At 44.2% G+C, this 17,320-nt stretch overlaps 1 protein-coding gene across 2 annotated transcripts; it reads right to left on the reverse strand.

Annotated features, from left to right (window-relative positions):
- Nucleotides 1–571: 571 nt before the first annotated feature.
- On the reverse strand, nucleotides 572–16,251 carry cfap157 (cilia and flagella associated protein 157). 2 transcript variants are annotated; one of them, XM_029717501.1, is made up of 9 exons: nucleotides 15,977–16,251; nucleotides 15,297–15,568; nucleotides 13,366–13,519; nucleotides 13,006–13,273; nucleotides 12,705–12,835; nucleotides 11,996–12,146; nucleotides 6,801–6,979; nucleotides 1,814–1,972; nucleotides 572–1,629 (listed from the first exon to the last, which is right to left on the reverse strand). In XM_029717501.1, exons 1-9 carry the CDS (start codon nucleotides 16,129–16,131, stop codon nucleotides 1,461–1,463), a joined length of 1,638 nt encoding a protein of 545 aa, XP_029573361.1. In that variant the 5' UTR covers nucleotides 16,132–16,251; the 3' UTR covers nucleotides 572–1,460. The 2 variants fall into 2 exon arrangements, with proteins under 2 accessions (XP_029573361.1, XP_029573362.1); XM_029717502.1 differs by having other exon boundaries at nucleotides 572–1,634.
- Nucleotides 16,252–17,320: the final 1,069 nt, after the last annotated feature.

The following is a 17,320-nucleotide window of genomic DNA, read 5'->3' on the forward strand; positions in this document are numbered from 1 at the left end:
GAGGCAGGATCCATTTTAATAGCCCAGCCTGAGACAAAACATTGTGTGGATCCAGCAAGGGAAGATCTACATTCTCAAAACCTCACTGGGCCAAGAAATAAATCATTTTCAGGGCTGAGAAGGCAGGTATGTTCACCTGGGAATTACTGCAGAGGAAGGTGATAAATCACAACAATTAAAAAGAGCTACTGCCTGTGATGTCTTCTCATGTCCCTACAAATGAGACACTGATTAATTTAGGGAGAGATATTTTTAACTAGCTTTGATGGGTAAAGACATCATGAAAAGCACGTTGAATTATGACAGTGAGAAAGAGATACGATACAGCTGCACATTTACAGGGTAGTAGTCGCAAAATGTTTACAATGAGCTCACAAAAAGATATCTAAGAAATGTCCCCATCCACATTCCCTTATTCACATGCATCTAGTCACAGAGCTTTAATATGACAAAAATGTGAACATTGCTGCTGTTGAAACACAAGCACCATTGTTTCACATCATCTGGGGTCCCATAGTGTCACTTTAAAAAAAATGTTGCGTCCATCAGAAAGGGATACAAAGACAAAGAGTTTAGAGAATAAGAACATCAGGATTTAATCAATACGTCAATGCATAACGCATAAAATCAGGACGTCATGTCAGCTCTACAATAAAAGGTCTGTGAGATTGCCATTGTCTCATTATTAAAATATATATTCAATGGGGAATATCCTCTCTATGATCATATGTTTCTAACACCCTAGGAACTTGTGATGGTCTAAAAATGATTTCATAGGTATAGTGTACAATGACAGCTTTCATTCGTCTGAACAAGTGAAAATGAAACCATAATAAATGAACAAGCTTACATCTCAAAAGGCAGATGGTAATGCAGTGATGGGCCCATTTTAATTTGATAAACCAGATGTCCTCATAGACTTTGTGTTTATTTGCATTATAGAGACCTTGACAATGTCAAACACCAGACTTCACTTAATGTAACAGATGGGCAGATGTACAGTACAACAGCCCACATTCTGCCCTCATAACAACCATTGAACCTTGTAAAGTCAGCCTTATAAAGATCAGCAATTTTAAAGTATTTTCCTCTGTTTATTACTTCATGAACTACATATTGGATTTAGTAGATGGACAATTGGCTTTGTTACAGTATGTCTTGATCTTTTTTATTTCACCTTTATTTAGTTTACCTTTATTATTTTGAGTATACATTTCTAATGTTTATTGTTTGGCTTTAGTCTCCAAATGAATTTGACCTAAATTATAACACAAAATAACAGAGCCTTTATTAGATTTCTAGAGATAAAATTATAGTGTCTGGTCTTTTGTCTGCTTCAGTACATATTCTAAGAGTTGCTCCTGCCACCTAGTGGCTGGAAAAGAAACAGATTTAGTCATGTCATTCCAAAAAGTGAACATAACCATGTAGCAACATTTATTTTTTGTTGAAATGTCCCATTAAAAGGGGTTTAAATCCCAGTCCCAGTCCTGCCTATCTGAAGATGGGTTCAGCGGCGCTGCCCCTGGTTGGAAAGCAGGCTCCCTCTGGGAGGGTCCCTGAGCGGAGGAGCCAGGGTCTCTGGACCAGAGGGTTTGGATGGGCTGGTCCTCTTCTGGGGTGGTGAGACTTTCCTGACAAACAGAGGCGCTACGGTCACCAATACATTGACACAAATCGGTTTACATGTTTACATTTAAAAAATCCACTTAACACTTAACTAAGTTACAATATATATTAATATATACACTGACGACATTGCATTTCCTAATCTAAGAGTATTTTTGGCAAGCATGAAATGCAGCTCAATCACCTGTGCAGTTGAAGGCGGGTGCTCTTGGAGAGGGGTCCCATCTTGGACAGGATGTTGTTGTAGTTGTGTGTCCGTCGCGGTACGAGGCCCAGGTCTCCTGTCTTGAAGTGAGACAGCTGGGTGGTGTCCTTGACAAGAGGACCAAGAAGACCTGATGATCTGGAGGAGGGTGTAGGAGACAAGTATGCATGTCATTTAAGAAACATAGTGAGCTAGAGAAATACACTACACAAGTATGTGGACACTCCTTTAAAATTTGTGGATTTGGCTATTTTAGCCATAACCGTTGCTGATAGGTGTATAAAATCAAGCACATGCCATGCAAATCTCCATAGACAAACACTGGCAGTAGAATGGCCTTACTGAAGAGCTCAGTGACTTTCAATGTGGCACCGTCATAGGATGCCACCTTTCCAACAAGTCAGTTCAACAAATTTCTGGCCTGCTAGAGCTGCCCTGGTCAACACTAAGTGCTGTTATTGTGAAGTGGAAATGTCTAGGCACAACAACGGCTCAGCCGCGAAGTGGTAGGCCACACAAGCTCACAAAACAGGACTGCTGAGTGCTGAAGTGCGTACCGCGTAAAAATGATCTGTCCTCAGTTGCAACACTCACTACCGAGTTCTAAACTGCCTCTGGAAGCAACATCAGCACAAGAACTGTTCGTCGGGAGCTCATGAAATGGGTTTCCATAGCCGAGCAGCTGGACACAAGCCTATGACTACCATGTGCAATGACAAACGTCGACTGGAGTGGTGTAAAGCTCACCGCCATTGGACTCTGGAGCAGTGGAAACGCATTCACTAATGTTCTTGTGGCTGAATGGAAGCAAGACCCTGCAGCAATGTTCCAACATCTAGTGGAAAGCCTTCCCAGAAGAGTAGAGGCTGTTATAGTAGCAAAGTGGGGACCAACTCCATATTAATGCCCATGATTTTGGAATGTGATGTTGGATGATGTTGACCATCTAGTGTATCTTGAGCATCTTGATAATTAATTCATTCCAAGATGGCATAGCAGTCAGATGTCCTTTGTCCTCCTCTTGTCGTGTCCCGTGTATATATATATTTACATATTTTCTTCGCATATCTTTTTATATATTTTTTTCTAAAAACTCAACCTCAAAACACTCCTGCAACCCGCCTCACCAATTTAAAAAAAAAAAGTATTATTATGTATTAAAAAATGATTTACCTCAAATCTGAACATTTACCTCAAACCACAACAGAAGCTAGCCAAAGGTTAGCCAGAGGTCGGCCAGTTCACTGGCTAACGTTGGAGTTCAGCTAGCCACGGTTGGCGGTCATCAGCTATCCCTTAGCTTGAAAAGCTATCGCCAGTTTTGTACAGCGCGACTCAGACCAGAGCATACCGGACCTATTTTTTCTCCATATCCCCGGATTTCTACTGCAGGCTCTGGACATTTACACCTGGATCTTGCAGCTAGCTAGCTGCTACCCGAGTGACTATTGGCTAACGTTGGTCCCGGAGCTAACATCAATTATTCCGGAGCTAGCCAGCTGAAGATTTCCATCAGCCACTCCTGGGCTAATATCACTTATCCGGACCCGTTTTACTGCCGATGCGGAGCCCCATCGGGCCTTCACGACTGGACTACCGACGTTATCTGCCCGAGGGAGTTATCCAACTGGCCCCTCCGTCGCGACGTAACCTGAACGCCCATCTGCGGCCCGCTAATCGTTAGCTGTCTTATCGGCTGCTATCTGAATAGGTCTATCGGACAATTTTCTTGGGCCACTATAACTATAACTATTTTGCCAATTGGACTGGTCCCCCCTACCACACGGAACCCCACTAATCTACAGACGGAAACGCACGAGGTGGCTAAAAACAGACCTCCCTCCATCTTCTGCCAGCTTGCTACCTATGGCCCGGCTAGCTGTCTGAATCTCACTAGACCCTTATGATCACTCAGCTAAGCATGCCTCTCCTTAATGTCAATTTGCCTTGTCCATTGCTGTTCTGGTTAGTGTTTATTGGCTTATTTCACTGTAGAGCCTCTAGCCCTGCTCATTATACCTTATCCAACCTTTCAGTTCCACCACCCACACATGCTATGACATCTTCTGGTTTCAATTATGTTTCTAGAGACAATATCTCTCTCATCATCACTCAATGCCTAGGTTTACCTTCACTGTATTCACATCCTACCATACCTTTGTCTGTACATTATACCTTGAAGCTATTTTATCGCCCCCAGAAACCTGCTCCTTTTACTCTCTATTCCGGACATCATAGACGACCAATTCTCATAGCTTTTAGACGTACCCTTATCCTACTCCTCCTCTGTTCCTCTGGTGATGTAGAGGGGAATCCAAGCCCTGCAGTGCCTAGCTCCACTCCTATTCCCCAGGCGCTCTCTTTTGATGACTTCTGTAACCGTAATAGCCTTGGTTTCATGCATGTTAACATTAGAAGCCTCCTCCCTAAGTTTGTTTTATTCACTGCTTCAGCACACTCTGCCAACCCAGATGTCCTAGCCGTGTCTGAATCCTGACTTAGGAAGTCCACCAAAAACTCTGAAATCTTCATCCCTAACTACAACATTTTCAGACAAGATAGAACGGCCAAAGGGGGCGGTGTTGCAATCTACTGTCGTCTGAGATTCCAAAAGATTGGAAAGCAGCTGCTGTCATCCCCCTCTTCAAAGGAGGGGACACTCTTGACCCAAACTGCTACAGACCTATATCAATCCTACCCTGCCTTTCTAAGGTCTTCAAAAGCCAAATCAACAAACAGATTACCGAACATTTCGAATCCCACCGCACCTTCTCCGCTATGCAATCTGGTTTCAGAGCTGGTCATGGGTGAACCTCAGCCACGCTGTAACGGCCGTCGTTGAAATGAGACCAAGGTGCAGCGGAGGATGTGTTCATCTTGTAAGGTTTTTAATGGCCGAAAGAACACTATACAAAAATAAACCAAAAAGAACGACCAGCAACAGTTCTGTCAGGATACAAACTCTAAACAGAAAACATTCACCCACAAACCCCAAAGGAAAAACAGGCTGCCTATGTATGACTCTCAATCAGCAACAAACGACTTACACCTGTTCCTGATTGAGAGCCATACACGGCCGAAAACAAAGAAAACCACCAACATAGAAAAAGAAACCTAGAACGCCCACCCATGTCACACCCTGGCCCAACCAAAAATAGAGAACAAACAACCCTCTCTATGGCCAGGGCGTTACACACGCTCAAGGTCCTAAACGATATTGTAACCGCCATCGATAAGAAACAATACTGTACTGCCGTATTCATTGACCTGGCCAAGGCTTTTGACTCTGTCAATCACCACATCCTCATCGGCAGACTCAATAGCCTTGGTTTCTCAAATGATTTCCTCCCCTGGTTACCAACTACTTCTCTGATAAAGTTCAATGTGTCAAATCGGATGGCCTGTTGTCCGGGCCTCTGGTAGTCTCTATGGGGGTGCCACAGGGTTCAATTCTTGGGCCAACTCTTTTCTCTGATGTCGCTCTTGCTGCTGGTGAGTCTCTGATCCACCTCTACGCAGACGACACCATTCTGTAAACTTCTGGACCTTCTTTGGACACTGTGTTAACAACCCTCCAGACGAGCTTCAATGCCGTACAACTCTCCTTCCGTGGCCTCCAACTGCTTTTAAATACAAGTCAAACTAAATGCATGCTCTTCAACCGATCGCTGCCTGCACCTGCCCGTCTGTCCAGCACCACTACTCTGGACGGTTCTGACTTAGAATATGTGGACAACTACAAATACCTAGGTGTCTGGTTAGAGTCTATTGAGCTTACAGTCTAACCGTTAGACTGTAAGCTCTCCTTCCAGACTCACATCAAACATCTCCAATCCAAAGTTAAATCTAGAATTGGCTTCCTATTTCGCAACAAAGCATCCTTCATTCATGCTGCCAAACATACCCTCTTAAAACTGACCATCCTACCGATCCTCGACGATGTCATTTACAAAATAGCCTCCAATACCCTACTCAATAAACTGGATGCAGTCTATCACAGTGCCATCCGTTTTGTCACCAAAGCCCCATATACTACCCACCACTGCGACCTGTACGCTCTCGTTGGCTGGCCCTCGCTTCATACTCGTCGCCAAACCCACTGGCTCCAGGTCATCTACAAGACCCTGCTAGGTAAAGTCCCTCCTTATCTCCGCTCACTGGTCACCATAGCAGCACCCACCTGTAGCACGCGCTCCAGCAGGTATATCTCACTGGTCACCCCCAAAGCCAATTTCTCCATTGGCCGTCTCTCCTTCCTGTTCTCTGCTGCCAATGACTGGAACGAACTACAAAAATCTCTGAAACTGGAAACACTTATCTCCCTCACTAGCTTTAAGCACCAGCTGTCAGAGCAGCTCACAGATCACTGCACCTGTACATAGCCCATCTATAATTTAGCCCAAACAACTACCCTACTGTATTTATTTATTTATTTTGCTCCTTTGCACCCCATTATTTATATTTCTACTTTGCACTTTCTTCCACTGCAAATCTACCATTCCAGTGTTTTACTTGCTATATTGTATTTATTCATTTGTTCACATTGTATATAGACTTATTTTTATACTGTATTATTGACTGTATGTTTGTTTTACTCCATGTGTAACTCTGTGTTGTTGTATGTGTCGAACTGCTTTGCTTTATCTTGGCCAGGTCGCAATTGTAAATGAGAACTAGTTCTCAACTTGCCTACCTGGTTGAATAAAGGTGAAATAAATAAAAAATAAAAAAATAAATAATCATACCATATGGCAACAATGTACTAACTCTTGCAACATAAAAAAATAAAAAATAAACAGTAATTGTTATGGAATAATTATGTTGCTATAGTTCTGTATTGACAGCTTTCTCCAAGACTGTGCTAATGTACAGAGTAAACCTGCACAATGGTTACTAGTGCACTAGCTCACATCTGCTACACTAGCATTAGATGAGAGGAAGGCAGTATGTAGGCTGCCTCCAGTACCTTCCTGGGCCAGGGCCGGTCTTGAGCTCATGGAGGGAGTCTCCCTCTGGGATGAAGTCCTTCATGGCAGGCCCTTTCCCCAGCAGAGCAGCACTGTCCAACACAGCCAACAGCTTCTGCATCATTTGGTTCCTCCGGACCAGAGTCTTCACCTCAGAGTCCTCCTCTATAGGCACCTCCTGTTAGGATAGGCGAAGGAGTTACGTTAGTGCTACTAATCGCAATGTGACATTTCCATCTGGTGAGCAAGTGTGAGGTAAATCTAACCACAAGTGTTAATTACTCATCTCAAAGTGGAAACATTTTACACAAGTGTTTATAACTAAAGTAACAGAATTCTGACTCATAACTACAATGTAATGATACAATAATTGCTTCAAGAAACAGTTTATAATACATAGAAGACTATCTACACGCATGCAATGTTTACACCAGTGGAGGCTCCTCAGAAGGAAGGGGAGAACTATCCTCAGTGAATTTCAGAAAAATCTCAATTGAAAAAATAAGTTAAGTCCTTTTTAGATAAAACTAGGGGGGGGGGGGGCAATGCAAAGAGTCTGGGTAGCCATTTGATCAGATGAACATCTAATCAAATGGCTACCCAGAAGCTGTTTAGAAGCCTCTTGGACCTAGACTTGGTGCTCCGGTATCGCTTGCCATGCAGTAGCAGAGAGAACTGTCTATGACTAGGGTGGCTGGAGTCTTTGACAATTTTTAGGGCCTTCCTCTGACACCACCTGGTATAGAGGTCCTGGATGGCAGGAAGCTTGGCCCCGGTGATGTACTGGGCCGTACGCACTACCCTCTGTAGTGCCTTGCAGTCGGAGGCCGAGCAGTTTCCATACCAGGCAGTGATGCAGCTAGTCAGGATGCTCTCGATGGTGCAGCTGTAAAACCTTTTGAGGATCTGAGGACCCATGCCAAATCTTTTCAGTCTCCTGAGGGGGAATAGGTTTTGTCATGCCCTCTTCACAACTGTCTTGGTGTGCTTGGACCATGTTAGTTTGTTGGTGATGTGGACACCAAGGAACTTGAAGCTCTCAACCTGCTCCACTACAGCCCCGTCGATGAGAATGGGGGCGTGCTCGGTCCTCTTTTTCCTGTAGTCCACAATCATCTCCTTTGTCTTGATCATGTTGAGGGAGAGGTTGTTGTCCTGGCACCACACGGCCAGGTCTCTTACCTCCTCCCTATGGGCTGTCTCGTCATTGATCAGGCCTACCACTGTTGTGTCATCAGCAAACTTAATGATGGTGTTGGAGTTGTGCCTGGCTGTGCAGTCATGAGTAAACAGGGAGTACAGCAGGGGACTGAGCACGCACCCCTGAGGGGCCCCTGTGTTGAGGATCAGCGTGGCGGATGTGTTGTTACCTACCCTTACCACCTGGATCCAGTTGCAGAGGGAGGTGTTTAGTCCCAGGGTCCTTAGCTTATTGATTAGCTTTGAGGGCACTATGGTGTTGAACGCTGAGCTGTAGTCAATGAATAGCATTCTCACATAGATGTTCCTTTTGTCCAGGTGGGAAAGGGCAGTGTGGAGTGCAATAGAGATTGCATCATCTGTGGATCTGTCAGGGTGCTATGCAAATTGGAGTGGGTCTAGGGTTTCTGGGATAAAGGTGTTGATGTGAGCAATGACCAGCCTTTCAAAGCACTTCATGGCTACAGACTTGAGTGCCAAGGATCAGTAGTCATTTAGCAGGTTAGCTTAGTGTTCTTGGGCACAGGGACTATGCTGGTCTGCTTAAAACATGTTGGTACTACAGACTCGGACAGGAAGAGGTTGAAATTGTCAGTGAAGACACTTGCCAATTGGTCAGCGCATGCTCGCACAGTACACGTCCTGGTAATCCGTCTAGCCCTGCGGCCTTGGGAATGTTGACCTGTTTAAAGGTCTTACATCGGCTGCGGAGAGCGTGATCACACAGTCTTCCGGAACAGCTGGTGCTCTCATGCATGTTTCAGTGTTATTTGCCTCGAATCGAGCATAGAAGTAGTTTAGCTCATCTGGTAGGCTGGTGTCACTGGGCAGGTCTCGGCTGTGCTTCCATTTGTAGTCTGTAATGGTTTGCAAGCCCTGCCACATCTAACGAGCGTCAGAGCCAGTGTAGTACGATTTGATCTTAGTCCTGTATTGACGCTTTGCTTGTTTGATGGTTCGTCGGAGGGCATAGCGGGATTTCTTATAAGCTTCCGGGTTAGAGTCCCGCTCCTTGAAAGCGGTAGCTCTAGCCTTTAGCTCAGTGCGGATGTTGCCTGTAATCCATGGCTTCTGGTTGGGGTATGTACGTACGGTCACTGTGGGGACGACGTCATCGATGCACTTATTGATGAAGCCAATGACTGATGTGGTGTACTCCTCAATGCCATTGGAGGAATCCCGGAACATATTCCAGTCTATCCTAGCAAAACAGTCCTGTAGCTTAGCATCTGCTTCATCTGACCACTTTTTTATTGATTGAGTCACTGGTGCTTCCTGCTTTAATTTTTGCTTGTAAGCAGGAATCAGGAGGATAGAATTATGGTCAGATTTGCCAAATGGAGGGTGAGGGAGAGCTTTGTATGCGTCTCTGTGTGTGGAGTAAAGGTGGTCCAGAGTGTTTTTCCCTCTGGTTGCCCATTTAACATGCTGATAGAAATTTGGTAAGACCGATTTAAGTTTCCCTGCATTAAAGTCCCCGGCTACTAGGAGCGCCACCTCTGGGTGAGCGTTTTCCTGTTTGCTTTGCGGAATACAGCTCATTCAGTGCGGTCTTAGTGCTAGCATCAGTCTGTGGTGGTATGGAGACAGCTACAAAAAATACAGATGAAAACTTTAGGTATATAGTGTGGTCTACAGCTTATCGTGTGATACTCTATCTCAGGCGAGCAAAACTTCAACACTTCCTTAGATATCGTACACCAGCTGTTATTTACAAAAATACATAGTCCGATGCCCCTTGTCTTACCAGACGCCGCTGTTCTGTCCTGCCGATACAGCGTATATAACCAGCCAGCTGTATGTTGATAATGTCGTCGTTCAGCCACGACTCCGTGAAGCATAAGATATTACAGTTTTGAATGTCCCGTTGATAGTTTAATCTTCCGCGTAGGTCATCAAATGTTATTTTCCAAAGATTGCACGTTTGCTAGCAGAATGGAAGGAAGTGGGGGTTTATTCGATCGCCTATGAATTCTCAGAAGGCAGCCCGCCCTCTGGCCCCTTTTTCTCCACCTTCTCTTCACGCAAATGACGGGGATCTGGGCCTGTTCCCAGGAAAGCAGTATATCATTCACGTTGGGCTCGTCGGAATTGTTAATACAACATTCGCAGAGTACGACCCTGCCTTACACAGGAAGCGGCGCAAATCCTAATCCAGGCACTTGTCATCTCCCGTCTGGATTACTGCAACTCCCTGTTGGCGGGGCTCCCTGCCTGTGCCATTAAACCCCTACAACTCATCCAGAATGCCGCAGCCCGTCTGGTGTTCAACCTTCCCAAGTTCTCTCACGTCACCCCGCTCCTCCGCACACTCCACTGGCTTCCAGTTGAAGCTCGCATCTGCTACAAGACCATGGTGCTTGCCTACGGAGCTGTGAGGGGAACGGCACCTCCGTACCTTCAGGCTCTGATCAGGCCCTACACCCAAACAAGGGCACTGCGTTCATCCACCTCTGGCCTGCTGGCCCCCCTACCTCTGCGGAAGCACAGTTCCCGCTCAGCCCAGTCAAAACTGTTCGCTGCCCTGGCACCCCAATGGTGGAACAAGCTCCCTCACGACGCCAGGACAGCGGAGTCAATCACCACCTTCCATAGACACCTGAAACCCCACCTCTTTAAGGAATACCTGGGATAGGATATAGTAATCCTTCTAACCCCCCCCCCCCAAAAAAAAATATATAGATGTACTATTGTAAAGTGGTTGTTCCACTGGATATCATAAGGTGAATGCACCAATTTGTAAGTCGCTCTGGATAAGAGCGTCTGCTAAATGACGTAAATGTAAAATGTAAATGTTAAAGGAAAAAAAGGATTCTGCCTGTCCATGGTGAGTAATCACAGTTCTGATGTCCAGAAGTTATTTTCGATCATAAGAGATGGTAGCAGCAACATTATGTACAAAATAAGTTACAAACAACGCAAAGAAACTGGTTAGGAATACGTAAAACGTCAGCCTTGTTCTCCGCCGCCATCTTGTCACATATGACACCAAATAATTGATTAAAACACACTGTTTTGCAATGAAGGTCTATAGTAGCCTCAGCAGCACTCTGTAGGATAGCACCATGGTGTAGCCGGAGGACACCTAGTTTCAGTCCTCTTCTGGGTACATTGACTTCAATACAAAACCTAGGAGGCTCGTGGTTCTCACCCCCTTACACAGACTTACACAGTAATTATGACAACTTCCGAAAGACGTCCTCCAACCTATTAGAGCTCTTGTCCACCCAATCAAAGGATCAGAGAATGAATCTAGTACTGAAAGCATAAGCATAAGCTAGCTAGCACTGCAGTGCATAAAATGTGGTTGACTCAAAGAGAGAGAAAGACAATACAAATTAAGTTCTTCAAAAATGAAGGAGCAGCAAGAAAGAGGGAGCTATATTTTGTATTTTTCCATGCTATGTTACCTAGCTGGCTATGGCTATCCAACACTGGAACTCTTCCAAGTCAAGGTAAGCTTTTAGTTTTATAAATGTATTGCCACCGGGGCCCGCTGGTGTAACTGCTAAACTGCTTTCTAACTGTACACTGATGCATGATTGTAGCTAGTTTACTAACACGTTCGTTTTAGCAGCTATGTTGACTTGACTTTAGCTAATATGGTGACAACGATGTAGGCTGTGTGTAGTGGTTAGCGGTTATAAGATGAGGGTTTGGCTTGGAAAGGATTTTTCGCCTGGTCACAGACAGCTGATGTCTTATGCACTGAAGTCCACAAGTGAAGGAAAAAGGTGAGAAGAGGAGAGAGCGTAGATGAGAGAAGCAATTACGCAACGATCAAAGGGATCATGCTGTTTGCATGTGGCTGCTATGAAAGTGAACTGTGTTTGCGTGTGATCAGGGGTGTTTTCATTCCGCCTATTCTGTTGAAAACCCTTTCTTAAACGAAGCAAACGGAACGTGGATAAATATACCTGAATTTGTCCAATAGAAACTCTCGTTTGTAACTGTTGGACTAATGATTACACCCTTGATTCCTAGCACTTCTTACCATGAGGGCCTGTTTCAGGGCGAATGCAGCCGCCTGTAGGATGGTCTCCAGTTGTCCTCTCATGTCCCTCTCCTCCTCCAGCTCTCTCCCCAGCCTGTTTGCCTCAGCACAGTTCCTCTCTGTCTCCTCCAAAAGAGAGGCCTGCACCTGCCTGTAGGAATAAACCAGAATGTTGGAGTTAATTACTAATTCAGTTCTTCAACATAAATTGGGTTAAAAACAAAAGACCGGAATCATACTTTTCAGGAAGTTCCACTCATGCAGTTCCATTGAAATTCAATAGATTTAGTGAGAATTAGTTTGACTGTTAATTTAACATATCTCTCACTTGTCGCTGGCATTTGAGGCCTTCATGTAACAATAAACTGTCTAGGGGAGCACCTGACATTTAAATGTCACAGTCACAGGCTGAATGAATTATTATTTCTTTGTCTGACATGAATAAGATATACTGTATCATTGTTACACATTAATGTCAGTTAGCCAGGCAAAATACTAATTAAATCATGTACAGGGCCGCAGTCCTGCTGGTTTTGGTTTCTCCAAGGCATTGATCAGTAAATTACACTGACTGCTCAGAGAACAGTCACTGAATGACAAGGAACAAAACCAGCAGACACTGCGGTTTACCAGGACCAGAATTGTGCACCCCTGATGTAGAGAACAGGAACTCTGGAGTCTTTTTGAATTCTGAATGGAAACATCAGACCTTAGGGCATGCATCTCTGCCAGCAGTACGACATGATACTTCTGCTGTTGTTCATGCTCCTCTTGAGCCCTAGCATACTCCTCCAGCTCAGCCTGCATCTGCTTACACTTCTCTGTGAGCTGATGGATCACCTGATGAAAAGAGAAGAGGAGCAGAGAGGAAGAGCAGGGTAACCTGTCAGCAATCAAATCAGGCTTCAGACAGGTCCTGTCATTATCATGTGGAGGTGTTGATACACCAAAATCATGCAAGCTGACAATCATGACAATCATCGCTCTCACCCCTTATCCCTCCCCAGTACCTTCTGGTTGCTGAGGCTCTTACGGGTCATCTTGTTGAACAAGGGCTCCAGGACCTCCATCTCTCTGCGGATATGCTTCTCTCTATCCCTCAGATCCTCGTTCTCCTCCAGCAGCTGCTTGCTCTTGTCTGACAGCTGACTAAGCTGGGCCGTCACAGACACATTCTCGTGGATGGCCCTCATGGTCGTCTCTGGCATCTTCCTGTCCGACACACGCCGAAACTCGGCTGCCACTGCCGCCACGTGCTGCTGCATCTCCTTCTTTAGTCTAGAGGGGGCAGGGAGGGAGGACAGCATGAGCAGGAGCTCATGACCAGATCATACAGTGTACAAATGGCTTCTTAACATAATGGCATTGACCTGTCATTGTCCAGCACAGCCTTCCTCTCCAGGCTGTAGATGACTGTGTGGTGCTCCTGTCTCTGCTTCCCAAGCTGCTCCTCTAGGCCCTCCAAGTGGGCCATCAGCTCCTCCTTCTGCACACGGAACTCCTCGAGAGCTGCTAGCTTACCGGCTGCATGGTGATGGAGATAGGAGTAATACAATTACAGTTGAAGTCGGAAGTTTACATACACTTAGGTTGGAGTCATTAAGACTTATTTTTCAACCACTCCACAAATTGCTTGTTAACAAACTATAGTTTTGGCAAGTCGGTTAGGACATCTACTTTGTGCATGACACAAGTCATTTTTCCAACAATTGTTTACGGACAGATTATTTCACTTATAATTCACTGTATCACAATTCCAGTGGGTCAGAAGTTTACATACACTAAGTTGACTGTGCCTTTAAACAGCTTGGAAAATTCCAGAAAATGATGTCACGGCTTAAGAAGCTTCTGATAGGCTAATTGACATCATTTGAGTCAATTGGAGGTGTGTACCTGTGGATGTATTTCAAGGTCTACCTTCAAACTCATTGCCTCTTTGCTTGACATCATGGGAAAATCAAAAGAAATCAGCCAAGACCTCAGAAAAAAAATTGTAGACCTCCACAAGTCTGGTTCATCCTTGGGAGCAATTTCCAAACACCTGAAGGCACCACGTTCATCTGTACAAACAATAGTACGCAAGTAGAAACACCATGGGACCACGCAGCCGTCATACCGCTCAGGAAGAAGACGCGTTCTGTCTACCTAGAGATGAACGTACTTTGGTGCAAAAAGTGCAAATCAATCCCAGAACAACAGCAAAGGACCTTGTGAAGATGCTGGAGAAAACGGGTACAAAAGTATCTATATCCACAATAAAATGAGTCCTATATCGACATAACCTGAAAGACCGCTCAGCAAGGAAGAAGCCACTGCTCCAAAACCGCCATAAAAAAGCCAGACTACAGTTTGCAACTGCACATGGGGACAAAGATCGTACTTTTTGGAGAAATGTCCTCTGGTCTGATGAAACAAAAATAGAACTGTTTGGCCATAATGACCATTGTTATGTTTGGAGGAAAAAGGGGGAGGCTTGCAAGCCGAAGAACAACATCCCAACCGTAAAGCACGGGGGTGGCAGCATCATGTTGTGGTGGTGCTTTGCTGCATGAGGGACTGGTGCACTTCACAAAATAGATGGCATCATGAGTGAGGAAAATTATGTGGATATATTGAAGCAACATCTCAAGACATCAGTCAGGAAGTTAAAGCTTGGTTGCAAATGGGTCTTCCAAATGGACAATGACTCCAAGCATACTTCCAAAGTTGTGGCAAAATGGCTTAAGGACAACAAAGTCAAGGTATTGGCGTGGCCATCACAAAGCCTTGATCTCAATCCTATAGAAATTTGTGGGCAGAACTGAAAAAGTGTGCGCGAGCAAGGAGACCTACAAACCTGACTCAGTTACACCTGCTCTGTCAGGAGGAATGGGCCGAAATTCACACAACTTATTGTGGGAAGCTTGAGGGAGGCTACCCGAAACGTTTGACCCAAGTTAAACAATTTAAAGGCAATGCTACCAAATACTAATTGAGTGTATGTAAACTTCTGACCCACTGGGAATGTGATGAAAGAAATAAAAGCTGAAATAAATCATTCTCTCCACTATTATTCTGACATTTCACGTTCTTAAAATAAAGTGGTGATCCTAACTGACCTAGGACAGGGAATGTTTACTAGGATTAAATGTCAGGAATTGTGAAAAAACTGAGTTTAAATGTATTTGGCTAAGGTGTATGTAAACTTCAGACTTCAACTGTAAATGATCAAAGTTTGATCAAATATTCTGGTTTTAAATAAAAGTCTGGTGGTGGATCATGTGGATGGAATGTTATGGCGTCGAGGTTCTTAGTATCTTACCAAGGACCATGTTCTCTGAGGTGAGCTTGTCCTTGTTCTCCTGGAACTCTTGGCGAAGTTGACTGAGCTGCAGCTCAAAGGAGTCCTTCTCAGCATCCTTGGCCTGCTGCAGTCCCACCAGTCTCTCCAACAAGTCTGTGAGCTCATTCTCCTTCTGGGCCAGCGAGCGCTTCAGGTAGAGCACAATGTCTTTCTTCTCCTTCTCAATGGTGAAATACTGAGAGGAGAAGTCCTTCTGTTGCACCTCCAACTCATCACATTTGTGCTGATATCTGCAAATTTGAGGTGAGAAAATAGGATGAGGGTGGGATTCAGTCATAGAAACTTGATTGGAAGGCTACAAGCTTGGAATGAACATGATTTAGTTTCATATTATTATGGTGTATTTTGTTTTAACGTTAATGTGCAGTATTTTATAAATAACACATATTTTAATGATTTGCATTAGTCCTAACTGATTCGTGTTTGATTGCCTATTTTACGCACATGCACCGCAGTTTTCGTAACAGCAATGGGTTCTATTTTGTCATTATGTGGTTATATTATCCAACTATTGTTCCAACAATAATCTGATAGTGTCAGTGCGTGTTGACTCGCAACATTATTTCTTATTCAGAGGATCAGAGATTAGCCTAAATATGAATAGAAATGATCTGTGCGGACCACCCAATGAAACTCACTTTTCCAATTGTTCCTCCAAGTCTCGTATCTGCGACCGGTAGAAATCTTTTCCACCTTCAGACAATGCGTCGTCAAAACACGTTTTGTCTCCAAATCCAATTATCTCTTTAATAGTTGATTTATCGCCGCTTTTCTTTCCATTCTTTTTTGGCATATTTGCAATGAAACTTTGTGATTGCGCTATTAAACAACTAGGCAACCACAACACACGTTGTTACCAAGAGAATGACGTCAGGTGCTGACCCGTTGAATTGGAATGTCAGTCTGCCCCATGTATCCCTGACTGCAGTGTGCAGTTCGGGGCCGGGCTCGATGTGGGCGGAGTCAAATATTTGACCCCGCCCACGTTGACCCCGCCCACTTTTTGGTTGGTCCAGCTGAGGTTTGACTGTCACACACTGAATACAAACACACAAGTTTGTGCAAGGCACAAGTTGAATACAAACGTATTTCATTTTTGAAGATCATAAGAAATATTATATAAAGTGGTACCAACACATGTGTTGTAACACTTTTTGCTTCATGCTATATTTGAGGCCAGCTACTGATATTGTTGCAGGGAACAACAGACTCGTCATGTACTGTTAAAATTGTGTTGATAAATGTTATAACTTTGTAATTGTATTATTTAATTGAGCATATATATATACAGTTACTACCTATCCTGATTTATAGTGCTATTTACTTTCCTCATGAGAATGGAGACAGACTATACCATATAGACATACTGACAAGCTGAATGTGCTTTGTACATGAAGTTATACCAGCTCCAGTAAAGAGATCAGAGACTTGGGTGACTTCTACGTCATCTTTACTAAACAACATAACACAATTAACACAGCAGACAAAAACAAGCTTTGACCACTCCTCAAAAATGGCTTCACTCCTGCTCCTCAGAAGAGGCAGACAGTCATTTTCTTGTCAACTGCCTCCACATAGAACATCTCATAATCTCTCTGGAACATGAATGGTTCCTTGAGGAGAATATTTTCCTCTTCATCCAGGCCATCCTACAACCGTAGTTCTTTAAGGGTCTTTAAGGGTCTTCCTGTCCATCCCAATTACACTAGGGAGGGAAACGGTGCCTTTAAATGCTTTGTCGTTCGCACCTCCTTGCTGCCTCTAGGGTGTCCCTTTGAAGAACATCTGCTTCCTTGAAGAAAAAGGGAGAATAAATATGAGTAGAGTCTCATTGGGTGATCAAGTCAAATTACACCCCACTTTCACAATACCACCATGCAAACAAAAGCCCCTATTACTAAAGGGGTTTTATCTATAACTACTCAACAAGTTATCACTACTATTATATCTTGCCATGCATCATGCCTTCAGCCTTACACACA

The sequence above is a fragment of the Salmo trutta genome, chromosome 27 (assembly GCF_901001165.1).
Source record: "Salmo trutta chromosome 27, fSalTru1.1, whole genome shotgun sequence".
Lineage (NCBI taxonomy): Eukaryota > Metazoa > Chordata > Actinopteri > Salmoniformes > Salmonidae > Salmo > Salmo trutta.